We start from the raw sequence: 19177 nt of genomic DNA, 5'->3' as shown, positions 1-19177 counted from the left end.
TATTTATCAATTAACTAAATGCAAAGTGAGTGAACACAAGAAAAATCTAAATCAAATCCATATTTGGTGTGACCACCCTTTGCCTTCAAAACAGCATCAATTCTTCTAGGTACACTTGCACAAAGTCAGGGATTTTGTAGGCATATAGTCAGGTGTATGATTAAACAATTATACCAAACAGGTGCTAATGATCATCAATTCAATATGTAGGTTGAAACACAATCATTAACTGAAACAGAAACAGCTGTGTAGGAGGAATAAAACTGGGTGAGGAACAGCCAAACTCAGCTAACAAGGTGAGGTTGCTGAAGACAGTTTACTGTCAAAAGTCATACACCATGGCAAGACTGAGCACAGCAACAAGACACAAGGTAGTTATACTGCATCAGCAAGGTCTCTCCCAGGCAGAAATTTCAAGGCAGACAGGGGTTTCCAGATGTGCTGTCCAAGCTCTTTTGAAGTAGCACAAAGAAACGGGCAACGTTGAGGACCATAGACGCAGTGGTCGGCCAAGGAAACTTACTGCAGCAGATGAAAGACACATCATGCTTACTTCCCTTCGCAATCGGAAGATGTCCAGCAGTGCCATCAGCTCAGAATTGGCAGAAAACAGTGGGACCCTGGTACACCCATCTACTGTCCGGAGAAGTCTGGTCAGAAGTGGCCTTCATGGAAGACTTGCGGCCAAAAAGCCATACCTCCGATGTGGAAACAAGGCCAAGCGACTCAACTATGCACGAAAACACAGGAACTGGGGTGTAGAAAAATGGCAGCAGGTGCTCTGGACCGAAGGGCTGGAGAGTGGTACACGAATGAGTGTCTGCAGGCAACAGTGAAGCATGGTGGAGGTTTCTTGTAAGTTTGGGGCTGCATTTCTGCAAATGGAGTTGGGGATTTGGTCAGAATTAATGGTCTCCTCAATGCTGAGAAGTACAGGCAGATACTTATCCATCATGCAATACCATCAGGGAGGCATCTGATTGGCCCCAAATTTATTCTGCAGCATGACAATGACCCCAAACATACAGCGAAAGTCATTGAGAACTATCTTCAGAGTAAAGAAGAACAAGGAGTCCTGGAAGTGATGGTATGGCCCCCACAGAGCCCTGATCTCAACATCATCGAGTCTGTCTGGGATTACATGAAGAGAGAGAAGCAACTGAGGCTGCCTAAATCCACAGAAGAACTGTGGTTAGTTCTCCAAGATGTTTGGGCCAACCTACCTGCCGAGTTCCTTCAAAAACTGTGTGCAAGTGTACCTAGAAGAATTGATGCTGTTTTGAAGGGTGGTCACACCAAATATTGATTTGATGTAGATTTTTCTTCTGTTCACTCACTTTGTATTTTGTTAATTGATAAATATAAACTATTAACATGTCTATTTTTGAAAGCATTCTTACTTTACAGCATTTTTCACATCTGCCTAAAACTTTTGCACAGTACTGTATGTGTTTATATAATGAAAGCGACTACTACACCAATTTAATTTCTTCAATGGGAGGTTAGTGTTAAGCCTACCCATATGAAATTTTTCTATAGAACACTATAGTACATTCTACAGAATACTATAGAATTCTACAGTACTAATGTGGTACTGTGTAGAACGTACTATAGTATGTACTATAGTACATAGAGAATAGTATAGTACATTCTCGAAAGTACTATAGGATGTAAGGTGGCTCTTAGCCAAGGACGGTTTACTTGGCGCCATGACCAGGTGCTGCGATGTTTGGCCTTAGCATTGGAAGACAAGCGTAACATGACCAATAAGTTGCCACCTGTTCCATCAAAACATTACACACAAAAGACAACATTCCTCCGCCCAGGAGAGCAACCACCAAGAAAAGGTGTTAAAACCAATCCTCGCCCAGGACAACTGGAAGCTGCTAGAGACTGGAATATGCTGGCAGATGTTGGTCAACGGCTTATTTTTCCACCTGAGATTGCCACCACTAACCTTCGACCAGATATTGTCTTGTGGTCTGGATCAGCACGCCTTGTTCACCTGGTAGAGTTAACAGTGCCATGGGAGGACGCTGTAGATGAGGCGTATGAGAGGAAGAAACTGCGGTATGCTCAACTAGCCACTGAAGCGGAACAGCGAGGATGGAGAGTTCGGGTTTACCCAGTGGAAGTGGGTTGTCGAGGATTTGTGGCACACTCTACAACCCGGTTTCTCAGAGACGTCGGATTCAGTGGCCAAGAGTTGCGTCGCACAGTGAAGAACTTATCTGAAGCAGCAGAGAGGAGCAGCAACTGGCTGTGGTTGAGACGGAAAGATTCTGGCTGGGGACAGGTAAGTAAGCTGGGCTGAGTTGAGTGGGGGACGGAGGGGGGTGATGCTGGGATGCCAGAATCACCGTCGAGCCCTCTTGAGGTGTCGTGGGCTAGTCGACGAAACACTGAGGATGGAAGGTGCCCACTTGAAAACCCCAGAGATGTACCCTACTTAGCTCAATCCAGACGGTTGTCATGCTGATGCGCTGGGGAGGCCGCACTTTGGTTGATCCCCGGAGCCAGCATCGCAGCCGTTGTGTGTGCTGATGCGCCAGGGAGGCAAAATAAGCTGATCCCTGGAGCCAGCATTACACTTCAGCCATTAACACCAGACAGAAGGATATCTACATCATCATATGGAAGGAAACGTAAATGGATGGAGACGCATATGGATCACATTAGTTTACTGTAAAGCTACGTCTTAGTTGGTGCTTATCTTGGCGAGAGCCGAGTTCAAATCAGCATGAAGTTTTAACATCTACTCTCGTGTAATGGAAATCATTAGAATTCTATAGTACTAATGTAGTACGTACTATAGTATTTTGTAGTATGTACTATAATACATAGAGAAGTACTATAAAATGCTATAGTACTAATGTAGTGCTGTGTAGTATGTACTATATAAATAGAGAATAGGTTATCTAAAGTACTGTAGAATGTTACTAATATAGTATAGTACTAGTGTGGTTCTGTAATTAGGCTATATAACTCTGTATACTAGTGTTTCTCAATCCTGGTCCTGGGGACCCCCTGCCCTGCTGGTTTTTGTTCAAACTGAGCTCTCAATTACTTAATTGAACCCTTAATTAAACTAATAATTAGCCTAATCAGAGCTTTTTAATTATTTTAAAGAGTTGCAGATTTCAAGTTACATATAACATTTACAATTCAGTAATTGAAAGCTCAGTTGGAACAAAAACCAGCAGAGCAGAGGGTTCCCATGATCAGGATTGAGAACCACTGCTCTATACAATAATATAGGACATTCTTTAAGTACTATAATACTAGCATACACTGTAGAGTAGTATAGTATTTTACACTGGGTTCTATAGTACCTGTAAAACCCTGTAGTGTTGTATTCTATGGAAATTATAGTATTCTATAGAATGCTGCCGTATAGTATTTTGTGGTATGTTATCTTCATGGTACTAGAGTACTATGTTTCAACAACACAGTCTACTGTATGACACTTTTATAAGTCTACAAACTAAGTGAATATAGCGGATTGGTTCAATGAGCTGTGCTGATCAAAGACAGCTGGAGATGTTTGTTTCTTTACACCACACGCACAAGAAATCGTTATTTAAATTTTTTTTCCAATGTACTGTAAGTTACTATTAAGAAACTATTAAGACTTGCACAGCTTCTATGCTTAATATGCCTTAAAGAAGTTGACTGACACCTGCCATATATTGACAATTTATTTAGAGCTACATATTGCACACTGTGTGTTAATTATTTTATCAGGATGTCTTACTTACACAATAGCATTTGAGCTAGAGCTGTTATATTACACCGTGTAACAATTATTATTATTTTTTTTTTTGGTTCCTGGGTAGTAAGTGTTATTTCCTAATTGCTTATGCCTCAAAAGTATAGAAAATGGCTATTATTCCCCACAAACTTTGCTTTTGTGACCAGGAGTGATATTTTGAAATTTACCTGTTTTCCAGAACATTCCAGATAGATTCAGTGCTGAGTAAACTTGGAGTAACTTCTAGAACTTTCCAGTAATATAAATAGTAGTATAAATACAGGGGCCTTAAGCCCACCAGTTCAGTTTAGTTCCAGCTGCCTAAGTGGATACAAATCTGCATTTTTCTGAGATGGCATCAAGGTCATAGGAGACTACAAAATGGTGGCATTCCTGATGGGTCTCCAAGGCGGTTTTACCAAGTTTCCCTGCTATCTTTGCCTTTGGGACAGCAGGGACACCAAGGTGCACTACCACAGGCGGGACTGGCCACAGCGGACCGAGTTCTCTGTGGGGAGGAACAACGTCAAGTGGGAGCCACTGGTGGCCCCCTGGAAGGTGCTGATGCCACCACTGCACATCAAATTGGGCCTTATAAAACAATTTGTCAGAGCTCTAGATAAGGAGTAGGCAGCCTTCATGTACCTTCAAGACTTCTTCCCTAAGCTGTCTGAGGCAAAGGTCAAAGCCGGTGTCTTCGTCGGACCACAGATAAAGAAGATCCTGGAGTGCAATGAATTCCCCAAGAAGCTCACTAGTAAGGAGAAAGTGGCTTGGAACAGCTTTGTCGCAGTGGTTCGGGGCTTCCTGGGCAATCACAAGGCCGGAAACTATGTGGAGCTGGTTGAGACTCTGGTGAAGAACTACGGCACAAAGGGCTGTAGGATGTCCCTCAAAGTCCATATCCTTGATGCTCATCTTGATAAATTCAAGGAGAACATGGGAGCGTACTCGGAGGAGCAAGGCGAGCGCTTCCACCAGGATATACTGGACTTTGAACGCCACTACCAAGGACAGTATAACGAGAACATGATGGGAGACTACATTTGGGGGCTGATTCGTGAAAGTGATTTACAGTATAATTGTAAATCTCGAAAAACTACTCACTTCTAAATCTTTTGTAGTCATTTTTGTATTACTTTAGTATAAATACATGTTAATTTGGATTCATATGTTGTTTTTTTCTGACTTTATGTGAACGAAAAGACACAGATTCGCCCGTTTTCTCATTGGAAATAGGTACATTTCTAAATATCACTGTCCTGGTCAAAAGCAAAGTTTGTGGGGAATAATAGCCATTTTCTATACTTTTGAGGCATAAGCAATTAAGAAATAACACTTAATACCCAGGAACAAAAATTGTGTTACATAGTGTTATCCAATGAATAATGAAAATTCAGTTTATTAAATACCACATTGGTTGTTAACCCTGATTCTGGAGTCTTCTGATTTTTGTTGCAAATTAGCTCACAATTACTTAATTGAACCATTAATTGGACAAATAATTTGCCTAATCAGAGCATTTTAATTATTTTGAGCAATTGGAGATTTCACGTTACTAATGAAATGTTGTTTTTATGTAACTTGAATTCTCCAACCTTTTATGAACTAAAAACAATTAAAAAATAGGCAAATTATTAGTTCAATTAAGAATTGAATTAAGTAACAGTGCTCCGTTGAAAAACAAACAAACCAGAAAACACATGGGTACTCCAGGACTTGGGTTGAAAACTTATGAAATATAGAATCTGTAATCTGTAGCCCAATCTAACTCAAATTTCTGAATTTTTATTACAAACATTCTATGTTTGTGTTTTAGGAGAACACATTTTCCTTTAATGTCTTGAGGTCTACAAACTGCAAGTTCTTCACTGTCAACATTTGTCATGAAACTGGCAAGATTACTTTTAAAGTAATTGTCAGAAATTGTCATCTGGTCTCTTAGCCTTTTAAACTTTTTATAGAATACAAGAAGATCTGAACAGTTACAAGCATCTGCAAATTGATTAGCACTTGGGACAACTACAAAAGAGGTGATGTAACCAAAAGACATATTATTTATTTCTTAGCTGACGCCCTTATCCAGGTCGACTTACAATTGTTACAAGATATCACGTTATTTTTACATACAATTACCCATTTATACAGTCGGGTTTTTACTGGAGCAATCTAGGTAAAGTACCTTGCTCAAGGGTACAGCAGCAGTGTCCCCATAGGGGACTGAAACCACGACCCTCCGGTCAAGAGTCCAGAGCCTTAACCACTACTCCACACTGCTGCCAGTGTATCAGTGGCAATGATGGAATTATCTCTGTTAAATCCTGTTGCATACCTAGCCGTACAATATAGCTTGTTTACAATTACACATCGTTTGTACACACTTACATTTAACTGATCTAGAGTTAAATGGTTTAGTTGACTACCAACCTTTTCCAGTGCTACCCTTTCTTCAATTAATAAAGGTCTTTTTTCACATTTGCCAAGAGTAACAGCATCTGAACTCACATGTATAGATTTCATTATATGTGGTCGACTGCCTGTCAATTTGAGGAACATGTCACGAGCTTCAGCAGGAGCACTGTCAAATGTGTGTCGGCCATGTCTCATCAGTTTTTGTGCAGCAAAGAATCCCTTAAATATTTGAAAAGGAACACACTGGGTGCCTGAAAATAGTTTCAGCAATTTCCCATTGATGTCCTCATAAACAAATGCAGAATTAGCCCACATTCCCCACTGTCGCACACTCTGCCAAATGAGTAAGCAGGTGAACATTGTAAGAGCAGTGTTCTTTACCATACATTTCTGAAACCTGTACAACAAATTTTATAAACATTTTTCAGAAAAGTTAATTTGCTCATTAGTGACAGATGATGACAGCAAGATGGATATAGCATTCACTAATAGCATCCAATGTCTGTAAAACTTTCCACTTAGTACACCTCTAAGCACAACTGGAGAATACAACAAGAGAAATGCCCTCCATTCTGTTGCCTTCCAGTAGGCCTTTTCAGACAGTGATCTTGGATTACGGTGAACTTCATTAGGAGGTTTGACTTTTAGTAATTGTAGATCAATGACTTTCATATCTCTTGAAGATATAAAAAAATCTTTATTTGCATTCTTGCTATCAAACCACATATTAGTAAATTGCCTAACCACACCTAAGCAAACAGAGTGCATATAATCAGGGACAAAACCCTTGATAATGTCAAATTCAGAGAGCAACAGAAGGGGACTAGCACCTTTAACTCCCATTTCATCTTGACCTTGAGCAGAAGCTTTCTCTGCGTAACAAATTGTTTCCTCTTTTGTTCTAAGAGGTGCCATTTCATTTTCAAGTGAATACACACGTGCATAACTATTTCCTTTTGGTACAACTTCTCCTTTTTGTAAACAAAAGCCATAGCCATGAGTACCATTAAATTGTTTGAAAACTTGAACCATAGCACGCGCAACTGCATCACACACAGATTAGAGGACACACTTTAGTTGTATGTTGTATACCACACTGATCTTGCCATTCTACACCATCAGTATAACACTGTTGAAGGTCCTCTACAAAGGGTGCAAAATACGTATCAACACGAGGCTTCTTGGAACCAAACCAGAATGTATGGAGCATTACATTATTCCCTCTCTTCCAATGGAAGCTTATTAATGGTACACAAAATAGGCCATATTGAATAACGAGATGATTTAAAAACAGGACTACCATCACAATTAAAAGACAATGTGATATTTTTAGTATTTTCAACAAAATCAGATAATTTGGGGTTTTGATATTCTTTTCCTGTTTGTATGTCACCTATGAGGTCATCAGAATTAAAATGTGACCCGAGTGCATGATAAATGTTGGGCTGCTGCAGAAGATTTTTTATTTGACATGATAAAGGCATTACGAGAAAGAAACAATTATCCTGTAAGCACTGATTTTGATTTACAACACAATTACATTCACCACACCTTTCAGGTGGATTCTGCCCTAGGAAAAAAAGGCATTCTGGACAATAATAATATATTTGGGCTTTGTCAGCTAGGTTAAAGAAAGTTTTGTTAAGATACCACATAGTGTTAGGCACACAACCTGGAGCAATTATATTTAACATTTCCAGCACCAGACACATGATGTTTAAGTGTATGGGCCATTAACATTGCAAGTAACTGTCCCTTTGTAATGTTTGATCCTTCGTAAATAGGGTTTTCTGCATCAAAAGATGTTGAATCAAACAGACATTCCTGGAAAAAAAAATAGAAAAAAAACAATTAGTATTAATGAATCAATATAGCAAATGCTTTTAATCAAACCAATAAGCAGGCTGGGCCAAATCTTGCCTAAGTTAGCTTTAAGCTCCAAGTAGTTACAGCAGCTAGGTTTTATGTTTTTTGTTTTATAATGATTATAATTTTACAGAAATATTATATTTAAAAAAGTGCATATATCAATTATTGTTTTTAAGTTGATACAATTTTAGGGGAACTTTTATTCCATATATCCAAAATAAGGCAGAAACATTGTGGAACTGAAAGTCCAAATTAAAGGGTTAAAAATAAAGGATTTAAAACTTTTTTGCTTTTAATATATCACAATAATCACCTCTTCATATAAATATAGTAGTCATTTAGAGGCATTCTTTACAGCTCAAAGACCTTTTTCATTTTGAAGGTCTTATGAAAATTACATGTCAAGAATATAAATTACATACATTTTGTAGATGGTTTTGTTGGTAGCAATCAGTAGTCTCTTCATCATGAACATGGCCCAAATCATCCTGTCCTTCCTACAAATAATTGTTAGTGTAAATTAATAATACTTTACAACAAGATTGTCATTTATTTATTTATTTATTCATTCATTCATTTATGTTTTTAATTCTCACTGAAATGATTTTTAAAGTCGAAAGTTCAAGGTTTTTTTTTTTTTTTCACGTGGCCATAGGGATTTTTTTTTTTCACCTGGCCCTAGGGCTCTTCCATAAATAATTATATTACTGTGTTTTTTTTTGTTTTGTTTTGTTTTTTTGTGTTTCTGTCCCACCTCTACATTCAGGTCCTCGATATCATTGAGGCTGGCCTGCCTCTTCACCCTCACTACTGCACTCATCACTGTTAGGATACAGATAAACAATGGCTTAAATAACAATCTCCATCTAAGCAATGATAAACAATACATTGTTATAGAATTAGGATACAGAATTCATGTTATATTGGTAATATGTATACAAGTTTAATAGTTTATATAAATAAAAAATAAAGTTATATACATAAAAAAGAAAGTCTTCTTTCAATTAAGGGTTCTTGTGCAAGGTAATCGGTGACAATGTGATCCTGGCCAGCTGTTTCATTTATTTTTCTTCTCTTTGTTGAAATTTCATTCCTCTGCCGATATAACTTTGTGGTTTTTGATTGTTCCATGAATATATAAGGAATGTTTTATAGGAAGTGGGGAGTTCTTTCAGACATACTTATTTACGGATAGAACCACAATCTATTTTAAAACATGGCGAAATACTGCGTCTTCGACTTTCCAGACGATTTGTCCGTTGAAATTGGAGAAACACCAGATCCCCAAGACAACAATAAAGAATATTTGGTCTGCTGGAAAGGACATATAGCGAAATCAATTACAAGTTAATATTTCTAGTTAAATTATTTATGTAAACCGTTTCATAATTAGTTAGCAAGCCTCTGTCACTATCTGCACAAATACAATCCTGAATTAACCAATGCACCGTTATTCTCCAAGCCGTAATCTCAACCTCACATACCAAAGCTTGACGTTTTTACTTGTCTACTTCAACACAACCGCAGCGCAAGTTCCTTTCCCTCAATAATGTTTCTGCAAACGTCATTTCCTCGATAAGCAAAGCAGCGCAAGTCTGGTGAGAGCGAAACCTGCTCGAATCTGAGGGAGTTTACTATATATGGTCAAAGCTGAGCAAAGGAGAACAGCGCAGGCTTCCGGGTTTATGAGATTAGCAAAAATCAGATCTGCCGGTAGCAAGGAGCGAAGTAAACAGGGTTTGTTATTTATTCTTACAGAGTGATTCAAGGCGCAGTCAGAAGAGGTCTGCAAGTATGCCGTACGAACTTAGTAAGTGATATTTTCTTGTATTCTATGTGTTTGTCAAACGTTTCGAGATCAATGATAATTGTTACCCCTGGCTTTACCTACTCAAATATTCCAGGGAAGCGGTGAAAAACCTCGCCCGTTGCTTCCTCATTCTCATGTGTCGTTTATGCACACATTTAAGGTATTATACGCGGTTACTTTAGCATAATTTAAAAATGTATATTAGTATTTTTTGTGTGTGGTTTTTATTTCTCCATACATTCAGGAGAAAACCGAACCCGAGCGTTAAGTTTACGAACGCTAGTAATATTTTCAGTCAATGCGGAAATAAAACGTTGTTGTGAAAATGCTGTACAGTTAATTGTTTATTTGCACTATTTAATAATATAGGTTTTTAATCTTAATTAATAGTTATTTGATTTTGCATAATTGTGTATTTGCAGCTCCGCAGCAATTTAGCATTAATTGCCGTAAGCTAAGGAATGTCGGTTTCTTGTCTGGGTTCCTCATCATGCGTAAGAAGGAAACGTCAGTCTCCACATTAACACAAATGGACACGGTATTTCATAAGTCAACTGCCAAGTTCGAAAGGATTTCCAAGAATATTGGGGCTTGAGTTTTGTTTACACGTTTCTGACGTCTCCAGGTAGTAATACATTAATAACGGACGACCATGTCCATCACTGACTCAACGATATGTAAACTGGGAATGGGTTTGTCCAGTACAGCTTTGAAAGTAATCCTGCCCTTGATTAGACATGCACAATACCAGTCATACAACTTTATATATTGTCTGTCTTGTATTTCTAATTTTAATTTTACACAACGTTCCCCCTGGTTTAATCTCATAATGTGTGGCAGTTTAGGAGTCATGAAAATAATTGAAAATTGCAGGACATTGCAGGCTTGCAAGAACTACAAAAGTATTATATTATTCAAACTATTTAGCAGATTAAGAATTGTTTTCAGTTGATCAAATGTTGAATTTGAACATTTGAGTGCCAGAAATATTAGTGTGTGTGTGTGTGTGTAGATAGATAGATAGATAGATAGATATATATATATATATATATATATATATATATATATATATATATAGATAGATAGATAGATAGTGGACAAAAAAATGGAAACACCAATGTAAAGTCACTATGGTATCCCGCTCTGTGGAGTTCTTGGTGGACCAGTTTTTGATGAAACTGGCTGATTGCGCCCCAGGTTGAAATTTGCAGTCAGTTGATCTGCAGTTGCTCGTCTGTTTTGCCTTGCACTTCAAATTAATGCAAGGATATCACGATCCTGGAGTATGCGCTTCTGCCCACTGTTGCCCTTTGATGATGATGTCTTTCCCTCGGGGTTCCATGCCGACATCACCTTAGACACCATTGCTCGTGAAACATCAGCAAGTTGAGCTGTCTTGGTCACTGAAGCTCCTGCCAAACGCGCCTCAACAATCACCCCTCTTTCAAAGTCACTGAGGCCTCCTCTTGCAGCCATGCTAGCCATAATTATAGGCAACCAGGCCTGTCCAGCATTTTTATACATGACCCTAAGCATGCTGGGATATTATTTGCTTAATTAACGCATGAGCCACACCTGTGTGGAAGCCCTTGCTTTCAATATACTTGGTGTCCCTCATTTACCCAGCTGTTTCCATTTTTGTTGTCCACTACATATATATGTATATGTGTGTGTGTGTGTATATATATATATATATATATATATATATATATATATATATATATATATAAAATAATCTGGCATACTCAAAATTAATATTAATAATACCTGATATCTCATTCCTCTAAACTATGTTGTTAGCGGTGGAGTCTTCAGAGTTCTAGATATAGTGTGTCCAGGGAACTGCTTTTGATAAAACTTGCTAAAAGGCATTCTTTAGTGCAAGTTGTTCAGAATCTGGGAACATAAGGAGACAGGGCATGTATGATTGTCTTTAAATATGTCACACCCGATCATGATCAAACTTAAATATTAAAATCTTGTGTATACAGTATTATGGGACTAACTAATAGTGATGCATTTTCTTTAGGATACTGATCTATAATTTGTTACTGATATGTACTGATAAAACTAGGTCCACATGATCTTCTACATTTAGGAGTGATGTTCTCCTCTGGATTTTAGATGTTTGTACATTCTTAAAAGGCCAATATGTCAGTCTCTTGTCGATCTGTTCAGCAACACGCAAATGTGCCTTAATTTGGTTAGGGGGATAAATCTTAACTTTTCCCTTTTCCTCCTACAGAGAAAGTGTTTGCCAGCCTGCCACAGGTAGAACGTGGAGTTGCAAAAGTCCTTGGAGGTGATCCGAAGGGAAACCACTTCCTTTACACCAACGGGAAGTGTGTCATCATCAGAAACATTGAAGTAGTGTTTGTTTTGTGTTTTTTGCATTGTTTATTTTTCTATATTTATTTTAAAACATACGCCCAGTGAATGTCATAACAGAAACCATACTTACTCATATACAGTATAGTAGAGTTTCTTGTACCAGGTTGAGGTGTGCTTGTGTGTTAATTAGTCCACCCACATTCTTTGTATGCAGTAGGGAAAGTAAATACTTCCTCCCCCAAACTCCCTCACCTCGTAGTGGGAGGAAAACATTTGTTTCTCAAAAGTCATCAAATGCAGCCAAAATTTCTGATTTCATTTTGATGGTTGTTTGCAAAATCTGGACAAGTGTTATCATACCCGGAAAGTATCAACTGTTTTTAGTTGATTGTTGAGTTTGCTTGTGTTCAAAGCATGATATACTGGAATTACGTCACTGTGCTGATGTGGTTTTGTATTTGTGATACATTATGAAGAATGAAAGGACTTTACACGATTTTGCCATCATGTCACAGACTTTGATTATAAGCATTAAAGCAGAAAGTAATACATTCTGTCTGTGGCTCATGGATTAGCATTGGGATTGCATCCATTTCACAGGCTCCGTTCCAGCCTAGATACTCCGTGGTAGTATGACTGATGACCTTTTAGTTTTTTATTTTATTTATATTTTGTTTATTTGTTTTAGAATCCAGCAATTGCAGATATCTACACTGAGCATGCTCATCAGGTTTCTGTTGCTAAGTATGCTCCCAGTGGATTCTACATTGCATCTGGAGGTATATTATTATTATTATTACTGATAGAATTTTTATATTGCATGTTGTGGAATCCATTTATCGTCCTGTAATTCAGAACAAATCAATTGCAGTCGACACAGCTTCTTTATTTTATTTGCTTTGCAAAGAGGAAAATACATTTAGAAATTACACTGTGTCCATTTTTCACCCTTGCATTTAACAACCTATTATTTTCCCATTAACAGTGGCTCCCTGCTGAGAGAAATCTCCCCGTACTGGGTGATACCCAGAAGACGGAGCTTGCTTAGCAGCTGCCTTAAAATGAGACAGCTTGCTTCTGTATGGTTAGAGTAATAAACCTATATCGAATGGATTTTACTCTTTTGGATGGGGGTGTCATATATAGTCTTGGGAGAGGTAAAAAATATCCCAAATAAGTGGCTGTCTCAATTAAACAAGAGTCATTTGAGAGGACTTTAGTCCCCACTTGCACTACTGTGCTGGCTCAGGGCCGCTGCATGTTTAGGTCTGCAATCCCATTTACATTTGCGGTTTAAAGCGCCTTTGCGTGTTCACATATGTGACTGAAAAGCAGGCCTAAAATGTGGCAAATTGCTGCTTGTTGTTTTTTTTTTTTTTTTATGAAACAATAGCCTGCACTCAGAATGGAAGACCTACTGGGATATACAGTATTCCTTGATTTGTAGCAGATGTTTCTTGTCCCTGATTGCAGGCCCTGGGCCACATCAAAATGGTGGCCTAAATCTAGGCCGGCCCTGGGCTGCCTTTTCTTTTTTAGAGCGTTCACATATGAGAGAAGGGTTGCCTTAAATTGCAAGTATTAATGGGGTCAGCACACTTGTATTCATAATTTACGACATTCACAGGAGGGAAGTATTTTTTATAGTTTTATTTCTGAATGAAAAGAGAAATAGTGACATCACATTACATGTTGAATGCATCATTTGAAATACAAGTCTTTTTTTTTATTCCTATACAAAATTAGACTTGTTTTCACTTCTCAGCCATTATGACAACTCGCAAATGACAGGTAGGCAAAAACCACAGGTTTACACAATTAATAGCGGAATCACTTAATCACTGCACTGCGCTAGGTGAACCTGTCTTACTCTGGAAAGCGATCTCCGTTCGTTGTTTGAAAATACTGTATCCCAATTAAACAAAGTGATGTCCCAATTAAACAACATAAATAGCATTGGGAAGACCGGTCTCCCAGAGTTCTGTCCCATTTAAGCAGAAATCCTGATGTTCAGTGTCCCAATTAAGTGGTGCCGACTGTATCAATTCAGTAACTTTTTGTGGTAACTTAGGCATGACACAAACCAATCAAATAATTATTGCTTGGGTGTATGCCACTGTGCACAAATAATAAAATGAAATCAACAAAGTAATGGGACTGGCTGGACAAGGTGGTAGGTCATATTTTAGGTCTACCACCACAGGTCAAAAAGTGTAATTGCTTGGTCTTGCCCTCCCCATTAAGTTTGAAGTGAAATGTTAATAACAAACCTTTATATTGAAGTAGACAACAAACCATTTTCTTCTGGTGATTTGTTTTCTTTTTTTTTTGTATTCTGGGTGGCTGGAACTACAACAGAATAAGAGATAATGAAGCAGATTATTTTTTATTTATAAGGAAAGGACAAACAGGTCATGAGGTCTACAATACAATTCTGAATATTTTGTTCCATATACCACATAGTAAATCAAGCTTTATGTGTGCCACTTTCTATGATCCGTCATTATTAAGAGGTCTTGTTCTTTCTAGTGTCAATAATTTGACCCTCTATTATGATAGATGTCTCTGGGAAGCTGAGAATCTGGGACACCACTCAAAAGGAACACCTCCTTAAGTATGAGTACCAGCCCTTTGCAGGAAAAATTAAGGACATTTCATGGACAGAAGATAGCAAGAGAATAGCAGCAGTTGGAGAAGGGCGGGAGAAGTAAGTATCCCACTGTCAAATACAGTCCCTTTAAAATAATAAACACCTAGCTCATATAAACAGCAGATCAAAGAAAATTGGGTTGTCAGTTGGCCTATTTTCCATTTGTCTGATTTGATTGATTACTACTTTTATTGAAAGATGAATGATTAGGAGCCACATAACATCTGTTTTGCCTAAGGCACTTTTTTTTACATTTGTGACTGGCTGGTTTCACAGATCCTTATTTAACACTAGTGTTGCCTTAGTTAAGGTACTCCAATATTAGTGCTGTGTAGTTAATACATGGGTCCATAGGAGGTTGTGTGGTCCAGTGGTTAAAGAAAAGGGCTTGTAACCAGGAGGTTCCCAGTTCAAATCCCACCTCAGCCACTGACTCATTGTGTGACCCTGAGCAAGTCACTTAACCTCCTTGTGCTCCGTCTTTCGGGTGAGACGTAGTTGTAAGTGACTCTGCAGCTGATGCATAGATCACACACCCTAGTCTCTGTAAGTCGCCTTGGATAAAGGCGTCTGCTAAATAAACTAATAATAATAATAAATCACAGTGGGCGAACACCACAGAGTTAAAGAGCAGCAGAATTCAGATCTGCCACTGTTTAGATCATTAAAATGGACCCCATGGTCTTTTTTTGTTTTGTTATAAATGCAAAACCTACAGCACATAATTGTTTGTGATATTTTGTTAAATGTCTGTGAAACCAGCTTAATAATAATAATGCACAAACACCTCAGATGGAACGTATTGCCAGATGCATTCTACATTAGACAGGTCAACATTTTGTAACCATCTTTTATCTAAGCAAACACAATAAATTACTAAATGACATCTCATGAAGCATAAAAGTGAGCTGATGTATATGGCATGTAGGCATATCAACAAATGTTGTTTGTTAATACTGCCGTAAGCCTCTTTTATAGTGACCTGTTTTTAATCTTTTCCTGGGTTTTATCAAGCATAGCTATGTCGAGGGTTAAATGAAGAACAGCATTATTGCATTTGTTTTTTTTAAAGATGGCCTTTATTTTTTTCCATGTAGCCTAAATCTTACTACTTTTAATGCAATAAGATTGGTGTAAAAGTTAACCAAAGTGTATTATTTAAGGCATGCTTTAGAACATGTAACCAAGTGGCATTTTTAGTAAGGCTTAATGGCTATTTTTCTCTATAGTCTACAGTAAATGCTGCTGACAGTAGTACCAACCAACACAGTGCCAGATATTTAATGTCTGTGATAATTATAATGTGGCTTTGAGAGGCTTGTACAATTAGCAACTTCTGACTGTTCTGACCCACAGTGTTACCTGTGCAGTTGCAAAATGTAATTTTAAATGTGGCCAGTAAAGGTTGGTAAAATACAATAGGTGGGTGTGTGTGTGTATTGTATGTATTTATGTACTGTAGATACCGATGTATTGTTCCTCTTACAGGTAGATTCGATCAACCTATACCTTACAGGAATAAGCCACAGCATTTGTAGAGCGTTTTATTGTACTAATCACTTCTTTGGAGATTAATCCCAGGATAACCAGAGAGAGGTAGCTAATGCAATCCACAGGGATTTTCCCCAGTGGTGTAAAATATCTAAGAATCGGTCGTGGATTATTCTGGTGGGTATAATTGTGAAGACAGTCTATAGTGTAACCATCCTGCTGCCTACGAACACACCGTTAGAGAACTTTAAATAGTAAATACCTTATAAGCCTTTTGGCTGGGACAGTTTCTGTTCTTGTTTTTGTTTTGTTTCAACCAAGTGGTAGTGAGCATTCCTTTAATGGGCATATCATTGGACTATACACTTGCTTACATCCGTGTATCATTTTGAAGAACTTTAAAAAATAGAAAAGAACTGCTGCATTTATTGTTCATTGGCCCCTGTAGACCATTACAGTGCATTACATCATGGCTTTTTACTGTCCATCCTTCCTGGGTGTTCATTTAGTTTGTTCTGAATGTTTGTAGGTTTGGAGCAGTGTTCCTGTGGGACACGGGCTCGTCGGTTGGCGAGATCACTGGTCACAGCAAGGTCATTAACAGTGTGGATGTAAAACAGACACGCCCCTACCGCATTGTAACCGGCAGCGATGATAACTGTGGAGCATTCTTTGAGGGACCTCCATTTAAGTTTAAGTTTACAATGATGGTGAGTAACATATTTTCACAGTAGCATGTTCACAGTAGAACAAACAAACAGCAAGGTTTTAATGTTCTAAACACTGATGGATCGTAATATTGCTGCTCTTTGACTCCATATTAATCCAATTGAGGTGTTCATTTATTAACATCACTAGATATAATAATAGTACAGTGAAATGACTGTATAGACCCTTAAAATTGACTGCCACAATTTCTATTACCTAATATAGATATACTTCCCATCCCCATATTCATTATGCAGTAGCTTGGCTTATGCGCATACATTATGAAAAACGGAAGTGAGCTAACACTATTGATACATTTTCACTCAGTACTGATCTGTCACATCCTTGCTAATTAAAAGTTGAGATTCACAGACCATGCTTACAATATGCTTATAAAATTAATAAGAAACAAAGTATTCATAGCTTGCAGCACAGCAAAATAGATTTTAAAAATGCATGATGTGATCTGTAAACCACTGTTCACATTGTCGGTTTTAACTATTGGCAGAGTACCACACATGTTGAATTGAAGAAGTATTTAGTACTTTATAGGATTGTCCCTGAACTAAATTGGACAATTCAGTTAATGAAACCACCAACCCTTTTTAATAGTCTTTAGATAGTGGCTTCATCCAATGACTAATTGTACCTGTGATTCATATGAATTAGGACAGCAATACTAAGAAGGCAAGAAAGATGGTTGTGATTGTACTTCAATATGTTTTACTCTGGAGGAAGCAGCAGTAAGTAGTGAGAACGTTATACATTTTTGTAGATGCTTTAGGTTAAGATGGTAAAATCAGTACAGTCGGCATCGCTTTATCGGGACGCCTGGGGAGAGGGAAAAATAAGCGGCTGTCCCAATTAAACGAGAGGCAGTTGAGACGACCTTAGTCACACTTTTTTGTTATTCTTCATGAAAAGATAAAGAATGAAATCACATCCCGTTATGATTAAATGTTAAATACATCATTTAAAATACAAGTCCATGGTGTTGGTTTTTTTAATTTTATTTTTTTATCCCTAAACAAAATTAATCGCACCTGCGATGTTGATACGCCAACTTTCTTTGCAACAGCAGCCTGGGAAACCACAGGAGGCTCCTCCTTCTCGAGTTCAATGTGATTTACGCAAGTCACGGTGTAATCAGGCACTCGTTGCACTGTGCTACGCGACCTGTCTTGCTCTGAAAAGCGATCTCCGTTCATCATTTGATAATACTGTATCCCAAGTAAACGATTATCAGGATCCCGATTAAGCGGCGCCGGCTGTTTGTGAAGTTCAGAGCTTACATATTTACTAAAAAATGTGAATGAATAATGGTAACAAATAATCATGTGCACTTTCCTGAGACTGACAGAGCTTAGGACTTTGTTTCTTTGTTGCACACATTTGATGTACTGTATGCATTTTACTGCAGTACAGGAGTGCCTCGGTAATACAGACCCCATTTTGACATACATTTGGATATGCCGAACCCAATGTATGTCCCCCAGTAATATCCAGTTGTGTGGCGCTAGGTCTCTGTGACTTGCATGATCTAAAGAGTCACAGTGGTGGACATGTTTAAACATTAAATAAACCTAAGTAGACAGTATTTCAGAACACTATAAAGCCTAAAAATACTGGTACTTGCTTCCTTACTAAAACAGAGTACTGACATTTGTTAAAGGCGAGTATGCAGCATCCCCCTGCAGTTATCTTGCCCATACATTGAGACTGCACGTCTGCATCCACTGAATTGGTTGGAAGTTAAGGCAAAGCTTTGTCAAGTTATACAGATGTGGAAATCGATTAGAAACAGCCCAAAAACTCGGTTACACAAGGGCGGGCATCTGGCATACTTTAATAAAGTCAATGTATGCAGCACGTTCGTTGTCATGTTATTTGTCCCATCCAATAATTTTTTTTATTAGTACCGAGTCAAAACAAAAAAGACGTGGCTATTCGGGTCGAAAATTCCAACTGTAACAGCAGGTTGAAGCGAGGGGGCTGTGCTGGATCATTTTAGTACTGATTTAACTTGCAGACAGGAATACTTATTGTCTGGGCTGACCTTCCAGTTTGGTTTCTGAAAGCTGTTTATTTTAGTTCTGTTCAGCAGCCTCTGTAGTAGCCTTTTTGTTTAATGTGTGATTCTGAAGCTAAATAGCGA

At 38.1% G+C, this 19177-nt stretch overlaps 1 protein-coding gene and 1 long non-coding RNA gene across 2 annotated transcripts in view; one reads left to right on the top strand and one right to left on the bottom strand.

Annotated features, from left to right (window-relative positions):
* Positions 1 to 5790: 5790 nt before the first annotated feature.
* LOC117409229 (uncharacterized) lies at positions 5791 to 9632 on the bottom strand. The gene is made up of 4 exons (XR_004545486.3): positions 9517 to 9632; positions 8787 to 8854; positions 8455 to 8529; positions 5791 to 7987 (listed from the first exon to the last, which is right to left on the bottom strand). It is a non-coding gene; the product is annotated as an uncharacterized LOC117409229 (long non-coding RNA).
* Position 9633: 1 nt separating this feature from the next.
* The window catches only part of wdr1 (WD repeat domain 1), a 29229-nt gene continuing 19685 nt past the window's right edge, over positions 9634 to 19177 (top strand). The window contains exons 1-5 of the mRNA XM_059005582.1: positions 9634 to 9842; positions 12088 to 12209; positions 12862 to 12952; positions 14733 to 14880; positions 16844 to 17024. Of these exons, the coding sequence (XP_058861565.1) occupies positions 9827 to 9842; positions 12088 to 12209; positions 12862 to 12952; positions 14733 to 14880; positions 16844 to 17024 (558 nt within the window). The 5' untranslated portion in view covers positions 9634 to 9826. The remainder of the gene's footprint in view (positions 9843 to 12087; positions 12210 to 12861; positions 12953 to 14732; positions 14881 to 16843; positions 17025 to 19177) is intronic.

This window comes from Acipenser ruthenus, chromosome 2 (genome assembly GCF_902713425.1).
Source record: "Acipenser ruthenus chromosome 2, fAciRut3.2 maternal haplotype, whole genome shotgun sequence".
Classification (NCBI taxonomy): domain Eukaryota; kingdom Metazoa; phylum Chordata; class Actinopteri; order Acipenseriformes; family Acipenseridae; genus Acipenser; species Acipenser ruthenus.
Note: the sequence above shows the minus strand (reverse complement) of the source record. Positions and strands in the feature narration are given on the sequence as shown.